A 22,406-nucleotide genomic window follows, 5' to 3' on the forward strand; every position below is an offset into this window, starting at 1 on the left:
ACATTGTGCATATACTCATGCCGCTATACAAATAACAAGCATTTCTTACTAATAGCACAAGTCAAGGGCCTTATCCTTGTTTTCTTTCCCCTCTCTCTCTCTCTGACCTCTTACTGCATAATACACTTGTTTTCTAGTAGTTTTACCAGAATAATGAATTCTAGCTTGGGGTTGTGCATCTAAATGGTTTTATTTTACAGGTACCACATGTACCTGTAAAATAAATGAGTCACTCTTGTTAGCCAAGGTATATTGGTTACGATCTCAGTCTCTCAAATTTGCTACTAATGCTCTTCTTCATGCTTATATTAAGCCAGAGAGTTTTACATTCTCATAGAAATGTAAAATATCCAGGCAACTTATCAAAGTGCACTTGAAAGATCTTTTTAATCATGCTAGTGGTGCCCAGTGTGATCGGGACTATTTCTGCATCTCTTGGTACTTGATCTATCTCTTCATACTATTCTTGTGTTTTCTTTTTGTTTTTTTCCCTTTACCACTATGTCCAGTTTTTCAGCATCCTGTTTTTTTATCGGTTGGACTGCAGATGCCCCCAGATGATCACAACTTTATTCTCTAGTCTACAAATCTGCCAGGGTCATGTTTCCAGTGTTTTTCTGATAAAGGGATGTCATAGTGTTTCCAGTGGATGAGCGGTTTATACCTTGCTGTGCATTTCTGCGTACAGGCCTTGTGACATCAGCATTGTTGCACCCAGTAATGAGTAATGAGATGTAGAACAATTTCCAGTTCAGTGCTACAAATCTGCCTTTGTCTATTTTTTTTTTCTCTGCTGGCTATGAACCATCTTGTTCATAGTCGATTGTTCTGTGCTGCACTTTTAAGCCTTTCAGCTTCTGGTTTTATGGTCTACTCTCTTATTAACCATTCCTGTTTCAGGTTTCGATTTACATGTGGATGCTGAAGTAACTTTGTGCATTTCCTGCTGTACTTGTGCATTTGCCACTTGTTTTTCATTGGCTGCTGGTTCACCTTTAATTTTTTTTAAAGGTTTTTTTTTTCTGTTTTGCACATTTTCTTTCTCCATGTGTGCTGAGGAATTCTCACTCATTTCTTCTGTTCTTTGGGATGCTTGTCCGTGTTTAAGGATGCAGACTGACGGTGGCAGTTTACTTTCGTACCAAAGCACTTTTTGAGTATTTGGGTCTGTTGATGCTGTTAATGTCTGGAGGCTTATGATAGCTGTGGTATCTGTGTAATCTATTTCTGTAAGAACTATTCTGCTGTGTCAGTGGGCAAGTATTTAACCAGTAGCTCTTAGCTTACAAGCAAGCTTAGCAAGGCTGGAGCTTTAGCACTTCTTAGAATATTTTATAGGTTATAACTTTTTAGTATTTTCTCCAGATGTTGGTAAACTGAGCTCTGTATCACTAAATATTTGTGACTGTTGAAATATCACATTTAGGGGAGACAAAGATGGCTGCTCACTGAGAAGCCAGGCTGGAGCTCTCTCTGACCTGCTTTTTCCTTTTCTTTACAATACCACACACCAAGAAGAAATCCAAATTGAAGGAGTCTGTCCAGGCTTCCTCCAGCCTTGGATCGAAGGCTTTTCTGCCCCGACATCTGCAACAACGCCGGCCATTGCCCTTGAGGACGCTGATGGGGAGCGAATGCCAACGCCACGGGCTGAAGAAACATCCTTAAGTCCCAGTGCGCCTACCACGCCATCTCCCCCCCTCCCCCCCCCACCATTCAGCAAGATGCCTGAGGTGGCGGAGCCAAAACCAGTATTCCCGTAGTTGAACAGGTGACTCAGGTGCCTGGAGAAACCACTACAATGGCAGCTGCAGAATAGTTTTGTGGCTTTATTGGAGGGGTTAAATGAAGGAGTTTTTTCCACCCTTGTCCAAGGAACTGTACCTGATGCTCCCTTGATCCAGACTCTATCATCGGCACTTGGAGGGGATTCGACTGTTAACAATAGTTCACTGAGCGAAAGTGGCATGGACACCAGGATATGCTTGGCTCCAAAGGTGTAACCTTTATTAAACCCCCAGTTACTACTTTGGATGCTGTCTGGAATGCCTTAGATAAGTTCCTAGAGGATAAATCCATAAACTGCTATGACAGTAATTAATAAGCAATAGAGGCTTGTGATCTATCGAATGTGTGGATATTTGCCAGGTACTTGTGACTTGGATTAGCCACTGTTGGAGACAGGATACTGGGCTTGATGGACCCTTGGTCTGACCCAGTATGGCATGTTCTTATGTTCTTATGTAAAAATATAAATTAAATTGGTGATGTGATAATGAATCTAACTTCAGTAGCTTTTTTTGAAGTTTGGAAGCCAGTCGAAGTGAAAGCTGTATAAGTCTGGAGCAGACCCAAGTCTTTGATCCACTTTTTAAAATTTAATTTGTGTGTTGAAGGGAAAGGAAAGTACAGTGTGTAATTTCTAAGTTATTGGCATGCTGAAGATACTTTGGGAGAAACATCTTCTGGAAGACTGCTGGATAATACACAGGCCCAGATCTTAAACATTTGCAAGTCCCAAAAATTGTGGTGGTAGTCCCTCTTTATCTATGTACTGCAAGTATAGTTTGAAAGGCACAATATTTCTGTATCCTTTTTAAAAGTCACATTGCAAGGGTAGTTTTCAAAGGCATTTCCAAGGTAAGCGGTATCTTAGCTGCAGAAATGGCCTTTTACAAAATTGCTTGTTTATAGGTGACTTTACTTGGACTGAGCAGAGGCGTTCCTAGGGGGCGCGGATGGAGAAGGGATTTATACTTAAGATGTTCCATTTCTGTTTCTGCCGTCAGCTTTGTGGCTCTGTAGCAGTTTTCTTTCCAGCTGACCTCTGACTTTTTTTTTACTTTTTCCTCTTGGTTACCCCTCTTATTAGTCAATTTTTCAAAAATTCACAAAACACGATTATTTTGTTTTTCAATGTCCCTGCGGTTTTCTAGTTATTTTTAGCTAAAGTCATGCTCACAAGCCTTTGCTCTTCAAGGATATCAAATGAAGAAATTTTGGATGACAGATTTTGCATTGTAAGTTTAACATACTGTCTCAGTAAAGCAAGCCAGTGGCTTCAATTTTTTCCGCAAGTACAACTGGAAGTCCATTACTGATCTTCAGAAGATTAACTATCATCTCTTGTTTGGAGAAACTTTCTAATTCTCAGGTGGTCAACTCCAGTCCGCAAGATCTGTCAATAACTGGTTTTCAGGATAATCCCTAATGAATATACATTAGCTGGATTTGAATACATCTTATGCATATTTATTGTGGATATCCTGAAAATCAGACCCGTTTGTGGCTCTTGAGGACTGGCATTAGCCACCCCTGTTCTAACTGGTTTATCCTTTTGAGAAGAAGTGTCTTCATTTTGGAAGTTCATTTAAAGCTTTTCCACCCTTCCTTTCCCATTTTTGTTAAAGGAAACTGAAGTACTTTTATCTGATTTCCCTTTTAAGAGAGAAAAGGGGCCTTTCCAGCTAAACTGAGAGGATATCCATCAGGTGCCCAGCTTGTGAGAGAAGTGGCACCCTCAAGGTGTTCGTACCTGGTTTAGGTATCTGCAGTTGAGTAAAGGAGGTATCTATTCAGTACAACAGGGAGTAAAAAGGGGATTGAAAGCAAAAGACAGGATCAGATCAGCACATCAGGAAAACTCAGGTATCAAAAAGGGGAACACTAAACTAAGAGAGTGTATCTTTGTATTATGACCTGGGAATTCCTAATTTCAAGAGGGAAATAGGGAACCCCCAGTAACAGAGAAGTGGAACCACACAGTTGTTTGAAAATCTTTATATGGATTTACCAAGGAGAAAGTGTATTATCTGTCAGATTAAGTGCCCCAGTACCCTAGTAAAGATTTTATGCTGGAATACCTTCTGGTATTTATGCACTTGGATATAGGGCACAGAACAACACCCAGGGCCTTAAAGGGTAACCTCTCTCCCTAAAGAGAATCCACTATGCGGGGTTTAAGGAGAGTGGATATTTTGGATAGGCACACAGCCCCTGTATTGCGTGTAAGACCTCGATTTTTATGTTGTGCCACTGCAGTTGGGGTTACAGTATATCATGCTGCTGATACATGCAGTATTAAATTATTTATAAACTAAGTGACTTTCATGAGGCAATCACGCAACACTGGATTAAGTTCTTTCCCGAAACCATTAGCTCTGAGTGGCACCTGAAGGCATGCTATGTGTACTGGAGTGGATTCAAGTTTCCATAATCACATGATTATGTTGGAAAATGTAGTTCTTGCATATACAAGAGTTTTGGAACTCCTGATCAAATTGTATGTTTTATTATATTTTTATGCACATTATGTAATCCACCTTGGATATGTGTGGAATATAAGCATTTAAGGTAAATAAATAAACGAATAGAAGTTGACAATCTCTACATGTTACAAACATGCACAACAACTGCCTGCAATTTTTAATACAAAATTACTATTTATTGATTTTTGCCAAATTGAAAATAACACTATAATTATATCTTGTGCAAACATTTGGGCACCCTTTCAGTTGAGTCAGAGCATTTTTTAAAAAGTTGTTAAAGCCCAAAAAGGTTGATTGGCTTATTAGGCTTTCAATTAGTCAGGTGAAAACAATTCCAGGGTTTATCAAAAATGAACCTCTCGGTTTGTGATTGTTCTATCTGTTCTCAATAACCATGCAGCTGCCTGAGCATTTGAAAACTAAGACCATTCACTCTTATAAAGCAGGGGAAGGCTATAAGAAAAATCTCTATAAACACTTCTAGCTAGTAATTTTAACTGTCAAAAGCATTGCTAAGAAATGTAAGTTATATGGAACTGTTGAAGTCAAGGCAAGATATGGAAGATCAAGAGAAATCTCTGATAGAACTGACCAAAAACTTGTCAGATCTGCAAAACAGAACCCACAGCTCACTGCAAGTGACTTGCTAAAAGTTTTTTTTTTTAGTTGTCCACAGTACAGATTTGCTCATACAACAATAATTTGAATGGGAGAGTTGTCAGATGGGAAGCTTTTCTACAGCTTTATAACGTCATCATTTAAAGTATGCAAACCCAAACCTTGGTAAGCCTGAAACCTTGCAGAACACTGAGGAAACAAAAATTGAACTGTTTGGCCCCAACTTTATTACATACATGTATGTATGTATGTATGTATGTATGTATTTATTTATTTATTTATTTATTTATTTAAAAAACGTATAGTTTGTGGATTACAACAATACAATCATAGAATCAAGTAGACAGCACACAATAGCACACATGCAAATGTGGAAATCTAGATAAGGAGACAGGCCTTGGTAAAAGATGCCCGTTGTTTGTAATCTAATATGAAATAGAAGGCTTCTGAAAAACCACAATCCGTCTTTCTAAAATAAATGGAGGATGTCTGGTTTTAATCATGAGTAGCAGACAAAAGAGTTGTGTGCATAATCATCCTAAACAAATGAAAATTCAGTGTTTTATCGCATCCTGGCACCTGCATTCCATATCCGACCCATAGGTCATATCTTCGTCTTGGTTTGTATTTCTATTTCAAGTTAACACTTGGAAGCTAGAGCTTTTAGGACTGGGAATTGGGTACTCTGAGATGGACTCTCAGACCAGGCATTGATGCTCTTTTGTAAGAGTATCACGTCTGCTGTCTCAATTTCCCAGTGGTATTTAGATGGTAATCATTAGGATGCTGAAGTGAGTTTTTCTGTTTAAATAAAGGGGTTGGAGTCCTGTTTACATAGCATGTGCAAAATAAAGAGATTTATTTTATGATTTTCATATGTAATGTGAATACCACAGCTTCTTTTGTACCACCTGTGTCAAATTTTCAAAATATTATACAGAATTTTTCGTTATGGCAACATCAGCTGTGACCTGATTTTGGTCTTCTCAGTTGTAGATGTTAAACACCTCAGTCAAAATATATGTAAAAACTGATTGAATTACAAATTTTAAGCCAGTTTTTGACCACTTCTTTATCATTCCAAAATAATGTAGTGGCTTGATTTTTGTGTATTTTTTTTTCTATCCTATCCCTTTTAGGATTTTAGTATGACTTACTGACTGCAAAACAAACACTCAGTGTATTTGTGGTCATTTTAGCTTAACATTCTACCATCTCCCTTTTTTTTTTTTTTTTTACGATGTAAATTGCTATAGATTCCTATATTCTGTTTTCCTAATAGGAGGTGTATTGGTATTTTAGGGCCTGGTGTAATATTTGCTTTGTTGCCTTTTCAAAGATAGGGTTGTTACTGTTTGCATGCTGGCAGTTAGTGCTATTTTGGTATGGGAGGTTTTCTGTATTGTAACTGTATTTCAGTTTACTTAAGGCTTTCTAAGGGCCAAGCCCACATTCAACATGCGTAACAATAGGCCTATTACCATATGGGCTCCAAGTGTCTTTTATTTTTGGTAGGGGTTTTTGGTTGGCACCATTGCAGTGCATGTAAATATGAAATACAAGTTGCTGTAAATAATATTTTTACCTTAGAAGATTGTACCTTGAATGTCTTTTTCAACACAATGATGCAGGAGACATTCACTAACGGGCGAACGTGATGCAGTATTTAAATTAGGTCCGGCGGTAGAAACGGGCAAAAGGAGGCTGTCAGTGGGTTTGACAGCCGACGCTCAATTTTGTCTGTGTCTGTTCTCGAGCCCGCAGACAGCTATGGGCTCGGAAACCGGACGCTGGCAAAATTGAGCGTCTGGTTTTCGACCCGACAGCTGCTGGCCGACTTCAAATTTTTTTTCTTTTTTACTTTTTTTACCCTTCGGGACCTCCGACTTAATATCACCATGATATTAAGTTGGAGGGTGCACAGAAAAGCAGTTTTTACTGCTTTTCTGTGCACTTTCCTGGTGCCCAAAGAAATTAGCGCCTACCTTTGGGTAGGCGCTAATTTCTGAAAGTAAAATGTGCGGCTTGGCTGCACATTTTACTTACTGAATCGCGCAGGCATACCTAATAGGGCCATCAACATGCATTTGCATGGTGAGGGCGCTATTAGGTTCGGCGGGTTGGACACGCGTTTTCCGCCCCTTATTGAATAAGAGGTAAGGGAAAACGCGCTGTACTGCATCAGCCTGTGAGTAAGTACATAAGCAGCAGCACAACAACAGAATGTGTGTATATATTTGTGAGAGAGAGAGTGTGTGTGGGTCTATCTAACCCACTGGTTGGCAGTGTAATTGCTGCATCGCTTGGCAACTGTTCAAGAGCAGGCCTGGTGTTCCCAACCAACCTGCTCTTGAATAGTTGCCAAGCGATGCGGCAATTACGCTGCCAACCAGACGGGTGTGGGGTCAGCCAATTGAATGGATGGGAGACTGAAGTTCAGTTTGCTCATCCCTGCTCTAGGGTTTGCTCTACTTCTTAGTTATGCAGGAAAAAATGTGAAGTGTACGATAGAGATATTTTGGTTCCAGATCATATGATGGACCTCTCAAGGATTGCCTTGACATGCTTTTGGGAGCTGTTGAAACATGTGCTGCACAGAAAACTCACAAAGGTGTCAGACATGTAATTTGTGGGCCTGTTTTGTTAAAAAAAAAAATCCCCCAGGCCAATATTTTCCTATGGTCTGCCCCTGCTTTGCACTTCTTGGAGTTGAATTCTAGCTGCCAAACCTTTGACCACTCTTCCTGCTTTCTTAAATCGCTTTTCATTCTCTGCTCCTTCAGGTGTGTCTACTATTCCAAATCTTAGTATCATCCTTAAATAGACAAACTTTACCTTCTATTCCTTCCACAATGTTGCTCACAAAGATTTTGAGTGATTGAACTTTTTCACACTCAAATTATTTACAAGACTTACAGGTGAATTTTCAAAGGAGTTACGCATGTTAATGTAGCAATTTTCAAAAGCCATTTATCCGCATTAGGTGCACTTAACATGGGTAAAACCTATGGACAGATCAATGGTAGTGAGTATTTCAATTTTCAAAAACCCACTTACACAGTTAGTGAATTTAGACATGTAAAACCCAGCTATAAGCATGTAAATGCTTTTGAAAATCAGGCCCTACTTTTTTTTTTTTTTTAATATGTGGGATCAGTTTAATAAAAATATTTTGAAATATGTTTAAATTAGCGCTGCACTATCTTTTCTGTATGTTGTTGTTAGATTGATCTTTATGGGTAGTGGATGATCTTTTCTTTGTTGCCAAGTCTCTTTCAGTTTTTGTTTTCTTACTGGTTGCTGCTTCTGCTGGCTTGCTTTTTTTTTTTTCTGTTGACGCTTACATTGCTGTAGCCTTTTCAGACATATTCTCCTGCAACTTTTCTGTTGGTACTGCAATGATTCAAGGTTCAAAAGAATGGCCCGTGATCCTGCGCGGCTCTCTCTGCCTGGCTCCGTTGCACCACATAACTTTATTTTTAATGGTCATTGGTAAAAGAAAATGAATGTGCGTGTCAAAGACTTGCCCAATAGCCTCTCTTGAGGGATGGAGACTGAAATGTTGCACCTTCAACAGGATTTGCTGCAGTGAAAGGCGACATACAGCCTAACGCTGTGGTTACATATCATCTAGTGGGAAATTCAGAAGGGCAGTCTGGAACAGTTCAGATAACTGGTTCTCACTTTGTAGGGCATTCCAGATTGATTAAGGTTGAGTTCATTCCTTATTCATTTTGTGTGCCAAGAGCAGAAGAGGTGTTGTCCTACACCTGGGTGCTGCTCGTGTTGTCAAGATTTTGGGTTTTTTTTCAGCCCTAGTCGTCATTCCACGGTACGGATGCTTAATTGGACAAGAATATGTTGTCCTCAAACACTCATTTCTGGTTTTTAGGCAGCAAGTGTCTGTGGTCACAAAATAAAAGAGAACCTGGTGTTGGATGGATCTGCAGATTCATGCAAAGAGCTTTTCTTTTATTTTCTGTTGCAGATTATTGTAATGGTGACACATTTATTTTAATCTCTGAAAAACCTAGCCAAGTGTTTTTATCACATAGACAAGATTATTCCTCAATTGATACACAGTGTCCTGTGAGAGTGGAAAGGTAGGTTTGTTTTTGCTTCAGTCAAGCAGCAGTTTGCCCATAAATACAAGGAAGAGTGATTTTTTTTTCTTTTGGGGAGATGAGCACTTGTAATTAAACAAAAAACAAATACCCCCCCCCCCCCCAATCTGCTATATCATCAGAAATAAAACAAGCCAGCTCTATCTACAATTCAGTTATGTTAGGCATGATATAATATGAACGAGGGACCCACTTCTGCCTCGTTAGAAAGACAGCAACCTGGCTTTTGACTGCAGGAAAGCAACGGTGGATTTGTCAGGCTCCAGCACATAAAGGAAAGTCCAGAAATGTTAAATAATAAAAAAAAAAAAAAAAAAAAAAGCAATAATCTTAAAACCTAGTGACCAGGAAAACCAGGTGACGAATTATGCAGAGTTATCTTTAGAGGAGTTCCTAGGGGCCGGGGATATCCATTTTGCAAATAAATGTCAGTCGCAAGCAAAATACTTAAGATGGTAACTTTTAAACAGGTGCGAGGATGCACGTGTGTGTGTGTGTGTGTGTGTGTGTGTGTGTGTGTGTGCATTCGTCGGCCCACAGCCACGGAGGCGGCCATTTTATAACATATGCACGTATGTATGCGCACGTTATAAAATAGCCTGACCGCGTGCACGTGCGCCTATGTGTGCAAATGCCGCTCCTACCTCTTAAGTGAGGGGATTTTAATAGCCACACGTGCCGACCTCATTACCAGTTTTCCCAGTTCGCCCAGGGAAGGAATAGGACTTCCAATCCCCTCTAGTTTAATAGCCTCCCTTCTTCCCTGTTCTCCCCACTGATCTGCCTAGAACTTCTTGTTTTACAACTTACATGTCATTCACAGAAGAAGTAAAGTTACGTGGCAGGGAGCCCCGGTGTGTTCCTGGGCCCATACTTGCGCGCTCATTTCAAGTTAAAATCCAGGAACGTCCATAACCTGCCTAGACCCTTCCCCCCCCCTTTTCTTTTTTTTTGGAACTTTTCATTTGTGCGCGTTGAGGCAAGTATGCACGTACTCGGGTGGCTTTTAAAATCTGCTCGGCGGGCGCTGGCGTGACTTGCGTACGTGTCTCCTGGTTTTCACGCGCTTTGGGCTTTAAACGTTCATCTTTTTTAGGTTTTGGCTTTTTTTTTTTGGGCCCAACACAAAAATCCAGTCCTAGGCAGACAGGTGTGAATAACCTTAAATGGACCTCTTGCAGTAACTTAAAACAGAGCCTTGGCACGTTTCCAAGCCATTAGGCCCTTCCGAGGTTTATGTGGAGGCCATTCTGTTGTGCTTTTCATGATCTTGCACTCAATGAGGAATTTGGCTTCATGCGCAGGGAAGAGATGCATATTACTGACTGGATTCCTTAGCAACTGGTTGCAAAGGAAGGTCTTGTGTTCATAACATATCTTGTATTTGTTTTAAATAACACACAAGTTTAGGGTGGTGTAGGTGATTAACACACAGTATCATGGGATGGCTTCAGATGTTATAGGACAGGCATAAGAACTCTACTCATCTTCTCTTTTTTGGTAACTAGCGGTTTCTCTCCTATTTATGTGCACTTGCAAATATTACTTCATATGTTTTGAATTGATATAAGCTCCAGAGATCATGCACTGTACTTGTAATGAAAATTGCTACACTTAAGCAGTTTTATACAGTTTTGTACTGAATTGAACAAGTTAAATGTAGAATTTGACTGGACTGGAACATTTCTGGGCTTCCATTTTTCAAATGTCCCTTATCCCGGGCAGTTAAAACGAAAACAATATTTTGTTTATGGTTTGATCTGATGGAACCAATCCAAATGGCTAAGGTGTGGCACTTTTGCTGTGAAAGCAAGATTATAGGAGCAGCTAATGTGCATTCTAATGACATTGAAAGGTGACACATGCAGCTTCAGCAAATTATCCACAACTTTGGAACACAGCACGATATGAATTTCAGCTAAGACATGGAACCAGTTTGCAATCCTGTTGGACTGTTTGCAGTTTCTGTGTTTCCTTTGCTAACTGAACATTTTAGAGATCAGTATTAGGTGAAAGTGGGAATGGGTGATCTGGTTCAGATTGGACTTGGGCTCTTCTGCGTGAGAGGGGTAGTGGAGATTTTAGTTGATTCAGTTCAGACTGTCCAAGCAGCAGACAACTCTGCTCAGGTCGAGCTGGATTAAATTCCGTCGGGTATGAATCCCCTTGCCAAACCCTGAGCCACTTATGGCCCTAATATTCAGTCCTGTTGAACTAGGACAAGGGAAGTGGGGGGTTCATGTGCCCTTGAACTCTGGCTACTGGAAGACTGGTGTCATGAGTCAGAGGTAGAAAGAAGGAACTTCTTAAATCGCAAGGAATTATGATTCCCTGGCCTTCTCCTCTCCCAGTGCTGCCTCCTTTTTAAGAAGTCAGCACAGAGGATAGCCAAGCAAGCCTGAGACCATAGAGAATTGAGTTTATTTAAAATCATTTATTTACTGCCATTCCAATTATGGCAGATTGTAGCACAGAGCAGTGGTTCTCAACCTTTTTTTTTTTTTTCTGTCTGGACACACCTGACAGGTGATGCTTACAGGTCTGACACACTGAACACATGACAGTCACAGGGCTAAATGTAATCATATGTTCTGAATCCACAGGAACACCCCCAGCAATAGGTGCAGAGCAGAACTAGGACATTGATTGTACAACTGATCATAGAAACAAAATAAAATATTTCAAAACTGCAAACACATCACACAATGCCCAATTAAAACAGCAGTCAATCAAGAAAAATAACTTTAAGAAAGCCACCTTTACTTTCCCTCTCCAGCAAGCCTCCTACGCCTCTCCCTTGCAGGCCAGTTGCACATACCAGAAGCAGCAGCGGCTGCTGAAGCTCTGTCCTCATCATCCTTAGCCTTAGGGCCTAAATCGGACCACTTTCCTCAACCTTGAAGGGGTAGGAAAAGTTGAAAGTCACCTCACCACTGGCTGTCTTCTACCACCCTCAGGGTTGGAATTTATCCATGATGCTTACTCTTCTCTACCTCCTCAGGGATGGGAAGCAATTGGAACACGATTGTTCTCTGTGGCTCAATGCAACCTGCTGCCTGAGGGGAGAGCTGAGATGGCACCCCCTCTCGAAACTCAAGGCAATACAATATATCACCTCTCTCTCTCTCTCTCCACCTCCCCCTCCCCCTTGATCTGTCTGTCTGTCTGTGTCTCTCTCTCCCACACACACCTGTCATCACCTCCCCTGCCTACTCCCATCCCCACCCCAGGTCTCCCTCTTATCTTAGCCCCTGTCCTCTCCACCGATGTTCATTTCAGATTGGAAGATTGATTCACAGCGCGTTCCCTCCTCTCCAGCCTTCCCCTGCCTCAGAATGCCTCTTAGCCAGGCTGCAGCGTGGGGAGGACCCGGCATCAGAGGCATGAGCTTTTGTCCCTGCAGCACCATCAGCAAAAAGGGGCTTGCTCAGGGTCTTTCACTCCTATCCCTGGCCTGGTACAAGCATTGAAATGCTTCTGCTCCCCTGTTTCTTAGGATCCCTGCCTCCCCTCCCCCAGCTCCAGTTTTATATGCTGCTTGAACCTCGTGGCTGACTCGTGTCATCATGGGGACAGCCCCATGAGCCCTGGCAGTTCTCAGGTAAGGAGCATAGTTACCAAAACACATTTTTCCGATGTTGGCAGGTGGGCAGGCAGCACTCACACAGCAGCGGGGACAAGGAAGGGGCAGGCAGCAAAGACTCACAGGGCCTCTTTCTTCCCCACCCTTCCCAGAATCGTTGTGTGTGTAGTAACAAGTCGAGACGGCACAGCCTATTTGAGCCTTGCTACCTGCTGCGGGGACCAGGACGGCGGCAATGGGGCCAGGACAGAGCAGCCCCGAGAGATCCAACTTTACTGACCGGGAAGTGAGCAAGGGGCACACTGGGCTGTTTACCCTCCCCGTCTCCAGGGTGAAGAGGAGGCACAAGTGGCCGGATTCTGATTCCCTGGTTCCCAAAATGGCTGCTTGGCTCGAAAGTGCTGCGGCCACTATGTCCAATTGAAATCCAAAAAAATCAAAGCATGCACAAAGAACGGCATGTTTCCCTGGGCAGTGAAGGAGAGGAGGAGCTCGCTATCATCCCATGCGGGAGGAGAGGAAAACTTTCAGCGGCCGCGACATTTCCCAGTGCTTCGCGATACACTACTGTGTCATGACACACCGGTCGAGAACCACCAGCTTAGGGAACACTTACATCACAAAACAGTCATAGAGATACATTTCTTTACATCACTACTGTAACAAATCATGCACCCTAGGATACCTAGGGCTATAGATGAGCTGCTCAATCAGTTGTTTCCATTGAATGCCTGTTGATATAGCCATGTTATTTTTTATCATTTTTTTAAAGGCTTTTGAGTCTGTTCTTTTCTCAGTTGCTCTAGCATTTTGTTCGAGATCAGTGGCCCTGCTACTGATATTGTACGGTTTCTCACTTCCCCAGATGTGATGGTTGAACCTTTGGTAGCATCTGATGAGGGGTGTACAAATATAGTGTGGATCCTAGCCAAATTGCATCATTATTGTAAATTGCATTTGTATTGCATTCGGTATTGGATGGGTAATCCGGCCAGGATTGGTGAAATAATGGGACTATCTTGAGGTCCTTGTTCATACTCTGGCTGCAGAATTCTGAAGTAGTTGTAAGGGTCTTGGTTAATTTGCAGGTAGGCCTAAGAATAGAGAATTACAATAGTCAAAACCCGCAAATAATAATTATTTGAACCGTACGGAAAGCGTCTCGCTCAAGCGTGGGCTTAAGGCACCTCAGAATTCTCAGTTTATAGTATCCTGTTCTCACCAGTGAGCAAATTTAGATTTTGATCCAAGGCAGATTAGCTCTGCTCTGGAAAACAAAGTATTTGCAAACCATTACTTAATGCACCCATTCCTAGTTGAATAATGAGGCTGCACCCTTTAGAGCTGGTGCATGCCTGTCCCGCCCTCACTCCCTCAGTACAAAATATTTACCATAGCCCTCTTTATTCTCAATGGTTAAAAAATGCTTCTGTTAATATTCCCCTGCAATATATTTTTAATTGAAAATGTTTCATGGGTCATGTAACTGTGACTTGCCTCTGTTCCCCCCCCTCCCCCCCCTGTTTTTTTTAACATCCCAAACAATGTTGGCTTTGGGCAGGGAAGGACTGTAGTTCAGGAACTCACACACAACTGATAATTCGCTAGGACAGAAAAAGAAAAAATCCGGAAAGACATCCGTGTCACACTGACTTAGGAATTGTCCGTTTATCCACCAGCAACTTTAAGTGAGAAACTGTTACCTTTTTAATCGTATTATTGAGGGTCTGTGCCTAGAACTGTGACAACTGAACAAGCTACATAAGGAAAAGTGTGGACCTCCAGATAAAAGCACCAGTTGTAGGCATTGCTCACAAGCCCACTAGCCCTGTAGAAGCCGCGATTGACATGAATGATGCCACACACAAAAAAAGATGGACGCCGCCCTGAAAGCTTTTATGAGCGAGATGTCTGTAAGCTTCAGTTTGCTGTGCATTCAGGGGTCTCAGTGTTCAGGAAGCTCTGGACAAACTGTACATGGAATTGGCTTGCCTGTCCCCCCTCACATTTTGCTATGGTTACAGTAGAGAAGCTCCTGGTAGATGCAGCCTCTTGGCCTTTCTGGCATGGCTAATAATGCAGGTGCGTGCTACTGGAGCTTAGTCCTGGAAGAGTGCTCTCTGGAATGAGGGAACAGGACAATGGATCATGCAACAACTTTCAGTTTGAAAAAGAAAATGCTGCTGATCTCCGTGCTGATTCTGTCTGCTGTAAGAGTTAATAGAGTAGGAATTGAGAGTAAGACTACTTATGTCTGACTGCAGTAGACATGTAATAGTGATCCCTTCTGAAATATGAATATTAATATGTTCTCATTTCTTCCTTTTACTAGCTGGCTTGCCTTTTGCAATTCTCAATTTGAAGCATAGCCCCTACAAACGAGGATTTTTCTGTAATGATGATTCCATCCGGTACCCTAACAAAGAAGATACCATATCTTATGAATTATTAGCTGGAATAATGATTCCTTTCACTATTATTATTGTAAGTTAAAACTACTTTTCTCCATGAACAATTGGAATTTATTTTAGCAGTTGTGACGAAACTTGGTGGGTCAGATATACTAAACATTTTCTCAGAGGCATCACAAAATGAGCTTATCCCTCCGTATCTACTATCATGGTTATGGTAATTGTGAAAGAGCAAAATGGTTTTTCATATTCTGATACTTGGCTTCAAATCATGAAAGGACACAGTGCAACTCACTTGAGCCTAAATGAACAGTAATCTTTGTGGGTTGGGATATCTTTTTATTGAACCAGCAAAAAAGATGTTGAGATCTGAAGAAAGAAGCATTGAGGACTTGAATGTTCATTCTCTGCATCAACTTCTTTTTTTTGTTGGTCCAACAAACAGTATCATAACCTACAAAAATTCAGATTTCCCTACAACCGTTATGGTTACTAGACCTTGAGGTTTAGGTGAGGAATTGGAAGTGCTGCTTCATTTTAAAATCTAAAATAAAACCAGATTACTTCTTGGCCTTTTGGCTAAGATTAGCTGGAAAGTCTAGATTGTTTGAAGAATGACCTGCCTTGCACGCTTGGTTGCAAAGCTACGTAACAAGGGAGGGGGGTGGGGAATGAAAATGGGCTCCGACCATACTGGGAGGATTAAATATTTTTTGTTTGAAAACCAAACAAAAATCACCCCTCCCCCTTCCCTCCAAACAACCCACCTTTGAGTTCAGCCGTAACCGACTGTCAATGATGTTAACCATTTTAAAAAAGAAAAAAGATCTAATTTTAAGTTTTCCCTATTTGTTTTTGGCATTAAAAAATGTAACCGAAACAATTTAAATTAAAAATTACAGATCTCATTTTAAAAAGAGGTTACTCCTCTAAATTCTCTTACCACAGACCCTTTCGATCATCTTTTTGGTAGCCTATTTAACCTTTTGTTGCTGACACTCCTACTACCCAGAGAGCAGGACTTACCAAACTTGTGCTGGTGACCCTGCAAGCGGCTATGTTGTCAGGCTAACCTCATTCAGTATGCACAAACCACATCACCCTCAGGCAGAGTACAGTGGGGATCCCGAAAATCCAATGGGCTGGGGGTCATCAGGACAGAGAGAGGAGATTTCTGCATGGTTAAAGTTTTTAAAAATAATTTGGGTAAATGCTAGAAAGCCTCCATGGAGAATGTTCCTGTATTTAAGGGACTGTTTAGTATTAGTTGAATCTTTTGCTCTGATCAGTTGTCCGGTTGGATGGCTTATTTTCTCATACCTCTTTACAGATCGCAAGATTGCCATGGATTGCTGGTTTTACCTGTAGGTTCACATTTCTTTAAAGCATCAGTCCATGCCAGCTACATTTTTTTTAGATGACCTAATTTGATGAAATGTGTATAATGCTTTCAAATAGTCTTTTGTGCATTGGCCAAAGAAGAATCGAAAACTAAATGGAGAATTGAAAGGAGTAGAAAGCATGCATTTTCTATTCTTTCCTCTGGGCCTAGCTCTTCAGTGAGCAATGTGTGCCAGCTTTTATGTGGACAGCTTAGTGATTGATAGTTCAGACTTATGGCAGAAATTATACAGTGCATAACCATACTGACGAATTTTCTCCAGTTGGAAAAATTTCCAGCTCACATGGACTGCTGGTTTAAAATTTGATGCTGACTATAAAGATTTGTCAATTCTGCACACGGTAAATAAATTTGCTCACACGGTAAATAAATTTGCTCTGACTTTTGAAGTATAAACATACACATTTAACAGGTTAATTTTATGAAAAAAACTCTACTATACTACATTAATGACCACCTGGTATTGTCAATTTTTTTTAATGAAAAAGAAAATTCTCCAATGTTTCCAAATATTTAATTTAATTTACCATGTTTTGTAATTTTTTTAAATTTGTTATAATTTACTTTGATTGTATGACAAAAAGAAATGTTAAGTAACTCTCCAAAATTCACAATTTCCATTAATGTAAGGGTCTTAATGGATTTTAAAGAAAAAGGCAACAGTAAGGGGAAAATAAACTATTTCTTTTGGATCTGAATCTGCTAAATCAGTTTTGTTTTAACCATTTCAGTGGCTATGACAAGGCAAAATGTTTTGGCATAAATTAAAAAAAAAATAGACATGAAATTGAAAAATTGTACTCAGTAGTATATTTAAAACTGCTTTAATAAAGTTGGCTTCCTCTAAGAAACCTGGTTTCAAGATTACACTGAATTGAGGAATAGGCGATTCATTTGTTTAGCAAGTGGCCTTTCACCTCTGGCACCTGTATTCGAAATTTAACTTCTGAGTTACCATACCTGACTTCTCAAAATACCATGCATTTGGCACTGGTAAAGTCTGTGTCTGAAAGGAAAGCTAAGTAATGAATAGAACTGGATGCAGAATTGCTTGTGCCTCACATGAAGGGTGATCCCAGGGGATGACGTGTAACACAGTGCGGGAAAGGGTTTATGTATTATTTTTACAGGAGAGCCCAGATCTGCATTATTCCCTCATTGGAGCCATTCCACATCTAGGAAGGAAAAGAAGAGAGCTCCTTATTCAGAGGATCAGTTTAAAATGCTGGAATGGACGTTTTGTTTTTCCTCATCAACTCATGGAATAACTTGGGCCATGCTTTTATTTTTATTTTCCTTTGTGATGATACAATAAATAGCATCCTGTTTTATATTTTTTAAATGAGTCATTATTTTACTTGTGCATGTTTAAAAAAAAAAAAAAGCCAAATTTCTTGGAAGAATCATCTCTGTTTGAAATATTTGTGTGTGTGTGTGTATATAAATATGTATGCATATACACTATATATATATATATATATATAATATATGTGTGTGTGTATAGCGGTCTTCCATCCTGTTCTGCCTTTAGAAGTTGTGAATTTGGTTCAGCATTATAAAAACTACTCCAACATCAGCAGACCTAGGTGCAAGAATGGAACAGCAGAAAACATTGCATATTAAATTCTTAACTGCTTGTCATTGTAATCTGTTAACTAAGTAGTTCTAGAAAAACAACCCTATTTTTTGAGTGATATGAAATCAATAAGTGGCTTTGCCAAATGTATCCTTTCAAAATATGATGTAAAGCATTATAATCCTGGGTTCCCCCCTCCCCCCCTCTGTTAACTCTTTGATAGGTATATGGATGTTTGAATGCCTCTCTAACTCTTGCATGTCTCTCTCTCTCTTTCAGATTATTTTAGGAGAAGCCCTATCTGTTTATTTTAATCATTTGTACTCAAATGCCTTTATCAGAAATAATTATGTTGCCACTATTTACAAAGCCATTGGGACGTTCATTTTTGGTGCAGCAGTTAGTCAGTCTTTGACTGATATTGCCAAGTACACGATAGGACGACTGCGGCCCCACTTCCTGGATGCCTGTAAACCAGATTGGTCCAAAATCAACTGCAGTGCAGGATACATCGAAACCTTCGTGTGTCAAGGAAACTCGGTGACCGCTAACGAAGGAAGGTGAGTCTACTTTTTGGATGGTTTTACTTCGCATATTATCCAAGCTTGAGTTGCTAAAGGCATTGATTTTGTGGGCGGATGAATTCAGAATTTCCTTGTCTTGGATCTATGTGGTGATACTTTCACCAGATATATGCAGTACTCAATAGTTGCTTCTTTTTTTTGTTTTATTTTATTTTTTTGTCAGTAGTTTACTAATTAACCTAGAATTTATTTAGCAAAAAGCCATTGGGGTCTTGACTTTAGCTTGTAAAACATAGACTTTTGCAGCTGTTTTCCTTTATTATTGTATGGATGAAAACAAAAACTTCGTCCTTTAGATCAGCAATGTTGAGAGTCAGGAGGTTGATATTCAGATGAAATGCAAATCTTATTGAAGTGCTAGATTTAAATACAGCAGTAGTTATGAGTAAAAAAAATAAAATAAAGTAATTCAGACATGCAGTTCAAGAAGGTATAGCCTAAATCACATGTGCGCCCATGCACAAAACAAAATGGAAGCGAGATCGGAGGTCCTATGATAAAAGTAAGGTATTTGTACATAATTTTCACAGTCTGTCTCTGCACACAGCAACCAACTTGCATAGGTTTATTACTTGTGAAGATGATTCTTGCGAATGTTTGTTTGTGCAGAATGGTTTATTACATACATAAAAATGAGCAAAAGACCAAAATGCCAGCATTCCTGCACATTCTGGGTTTTGTACGTTTTTATGCCTGCAGAGCTCACTTTGTGCAAACCTTTGCACCTTAGTACATCAGCCTCTTAGTCACTAAGGGCCTCATTTTCTAAACGGATTGCTCGCGATAAGGGACATTTCGCGTGCGATCCATTTAGAAAATGAGGACGCGAAAAGGGCCTTACCTTTTCGTCGTTCGCGGAGTCGGCCCCGGAAGAGGAGGAGTCGGGGCGTCACCGGGGCCGACTCCGCGAAGACGCCGCGGACGACGAAAAGGTAAGGCCCTTTTCACTGCCTATTTCGCTCCCAATAGCTACACCTCCTATGGTGGCGCTATTGGGTGCGAAACCGGCAGCGATCGCACGCGACGGTGCGATCGCTGCCGGCTAGCGCAGGCCCACCCCCCCCGTTTCGGCCCCCTGCCCCTCATTCCCTAAAGTATCGCAGGCCTGCGTTACTTTAGAAAATGAGGCCCTAAGACAGTATGGAATCGGAGCCCAAGATGATATGACTACAGGCCATAATAGTTATGTCGCTGTGAAGCTGGGAACCTAGGTTCAGCTCCTGGCTGGGGAATATTACTGAAGCCACAATGGGGAGGGGAGAAGGATTGATCCAAATTGGGTGATACTTCAACATCCGCTAAAGAGCATCACTGGCAGTAATGCTTAGAGGCGCTTTGCTTGTTTCTTTCCTTAAAAAGTAGACTACCACTGTAAACCTTGCCCTGCATCGGGATAGAAGGTAAAATGTGGAAATACTGGTGGTAATGTGAGCTGAGTCTCTGCTGTAATTTTATTTATTTAAAATATTTGTCATATGCCTTATCACCAGAGGCGCTCATGGATGGCATGGCACAAAATTTAAGGTGATATATGTGCATAATAATAACAGTAGTTCTCAACTTTTTATGACCCTTTCAAGAGTATGAGATCTTGTGTATCCCCAGGTTTGCAAATACTGTATTTTTTACTTTGGTTTTCTCTTCTTTGGTTGTTTTAAGGGTGCCCCCTCTGGTAACGTCTGTCTTCTGATTTAGTCTCCTTTCCATTTTCTCTTTCTTCTATGCTTCTCCTTCTTCCTTCGTCCATCTCTCCTTCGTCTCTTAGGTAACTATCTTTAATCTCATGTCTCTCCATCTTTCTTCTCAATCTGTCTTTCCCTTCATTACTAGTATTTTACCTCTCTCCCTTCCATTCCCTTATTGACCCCTCTGAGCTCTCTCTCTCCTCATCTCTTCACTTCCCTTTCTCCCTCTCTTTTGTCCTCCTGTCCCTATGCAAGCTTCATTTCTAATCGGGAAGCCTGACAGAGAGACAGGAGGAAGAGGAGACATGGGGACAAAAAGTGCAGTCATTTCATTGTCCTTCATGGTGTACACTGATTCAGTGTTAGTTTCGAGGCCAAGCTGGCTCCTTGCTCCTCTCGTGCTAGTGGTGGCAGCCTCAGGCTTTCTTCTCCCATGCAAGGTGCGGTGAATCTGCACCTTCATTTTATTTCTTCTTTTTCAGGTCAGAGCATGGCAGCCAGTGGCAAACGCGAATTTCCCTGCTTGAGGCTGCTGCTTTTGTGTGTCAGGGGTGGGGTGGTTACTTTTTTTGCAGCGTGGGCTCTCCTCTGCCGTGTGTTGCCAGTCTGCTTGCATACCCCTCTTACAGGTTTGCATGCACCGCTGGCTAAGAATCACTGCTATGTAGAAAGGAGTAAAGAGAGAGGATGGATGGGAGTACAAACAGGTCCATTCAAAGGGCATAGAATAAGAAATCGATTTAACATTCATCTAAGATAGAAAGGATGTCTGCCTCATGGAAGCAGGTGTCTTGAAAGCGTTACAAGTTTGTTTTTAATTTCTGTGTGTTACGGTTGTGCATGATGAGGGTCTGTAGATCATCCTCTGATGCAGGCCTGAGTTTGTCAATAGGTACACGAGGCCTGTGCCTAGGGCAGCAAAATTCAGGGGAGCAACAGGCTACATGAACACTTACTGCCTTGCAGCTATCCTGAATCTCTCACTTAGCAGAGAACAGCTCTCAGTTTCCTTATCCCTCGTCTTCCATCCCTTGCCCTCTTCCCCCCCCCCCCCCCCCCAATCCTAAATTCCTAATCTCAACCCCCTTTCATCTCCCATCTCTGGTGCTTCTGCCTTCCTTTCCCCATCCCTGGTACTCTCCCCATCCCCGAGGTCTCTTCCCTGTACTGATAGTTGAGATCCATTTTCTTCACTCAATAAAAGGAAGATAAATTATACAGACTTAAACAAGGTTTATAATTTAATATAAAAGATGGAAATACTCATCAGTGTACTTCAGAATTTTCACATTTTTGCCACAAAATCTACTCCTGAACTTCAGCAGGAAACTTTGCGTTGCCAGAGGATGTGGTTAGTGCAGTTAGTGTAGCTGGGTTCAAAAGAGTGAGAAGTTGCATGTGTGTATCCCATGCAAAGAGCTCCTGGCACTCAGGGAACGAGTTCAATCTCTGGAGGCTAGAGTGGCAGATCTGGAGGAGCTGAAGCAGATGGAGAAGTATATAGATGGGACGTAGTAACCAAGTCCTAACTCCAATCTGGCATCCCTGGTGCTGCCTTGGAGACGGAAGGTCTCATGATCGGAGAACATCAGCCTGGTGCAGCAAGAAATGATCCTTTGCACCATCGTCCTCTTGCACCGAGGAGGTCTCTCCCAGGGCTTCTGCCAAGGAGGGAAGGGTTAGATCGGCCATCATAGTTGGTGATTCCATTATTAGGAATGTAGATAGCTGGGTGGATGGTGGGCATGAGGATCGCCTGGTAACATGCCTACCTGGTGCGAAAGTGATGGATCTCATGCATCATTTAGGATTTTACAGTGCTGGGGAGGAGCCGGCTGTCATGGTACATGTGGGCACCAATGACATAGACAAATGTGGGAGGGAGGTTCTGGAAGTCAAATTTAGACTCTTAGGTAGAAAGCTTAAATCCAGAACCTCCAGGGTAGCATTCTCTGAAATGCTCCCTGTTCCACGTGCAGGTCCCCAGAGGCAGGCAGAGTTCTGGAGTCTCAATGCGTGGGTGAGACAATGGTACATGGAAGAAGGATTAATTTTTTTAAGTAACTGGGAAACCTTTTGGGGAAGGGGGAGTATTTTCCGAAGGGATGGGCTCCACCTTAACCAGGGTAGAACCAGACTGCTGGCGCTAACCTTT

The 22,406-nt window shown here is 41.4% G+C and overlaps 1 protein-coding gene across 2 annotated transcripts in view; it reads left to right on the forward strand.

The window, feature by feature from the left end:
- PLPP1 (phospholipid phosphatase 1) overlaps positions 1 to 22,406 on the forward strand; it is a 188,708-nt gene that overhangs the window by 82,759 nt on the left and 83,543 nt on the right. Inside the window, exons 2-3 of one of the 2 annotated variants that reach the window (XM_029577230.1) lie at positions 14,926 to 15,077; positions 18,262 to 18,542. In XM_029577230.1, the coding sequence (XP_029433090.1) occupies positions 14,926 to 15,077; positions 18,262 to 18,542 (433 nt within the window). The remainder of the gene's footprint in view (positions 1 to 14,925; positions 15,078 to 18,261; positions 18,543 to 22,406) is intronic. The other variant, XM_029577223.1, reaches the window with a different exon arrangement.

This window comes from Rhinatrema bivittatum, chromosome 1 (assembly GCF_901001135.1).
Source record: "Rhinatrema bivittatum chromosome 1, aRhiBiv1.1, whole genome shotgun sequence".
In the NCBI taxonomy this organism is placed as follows: domain Eukaryota; kingdom Metazoa; phylum Chordata; class Amphibia; order Gymnophiona; family Rhinatrematidae; genus Rhinatrema; species Rhinatrema bivittatum.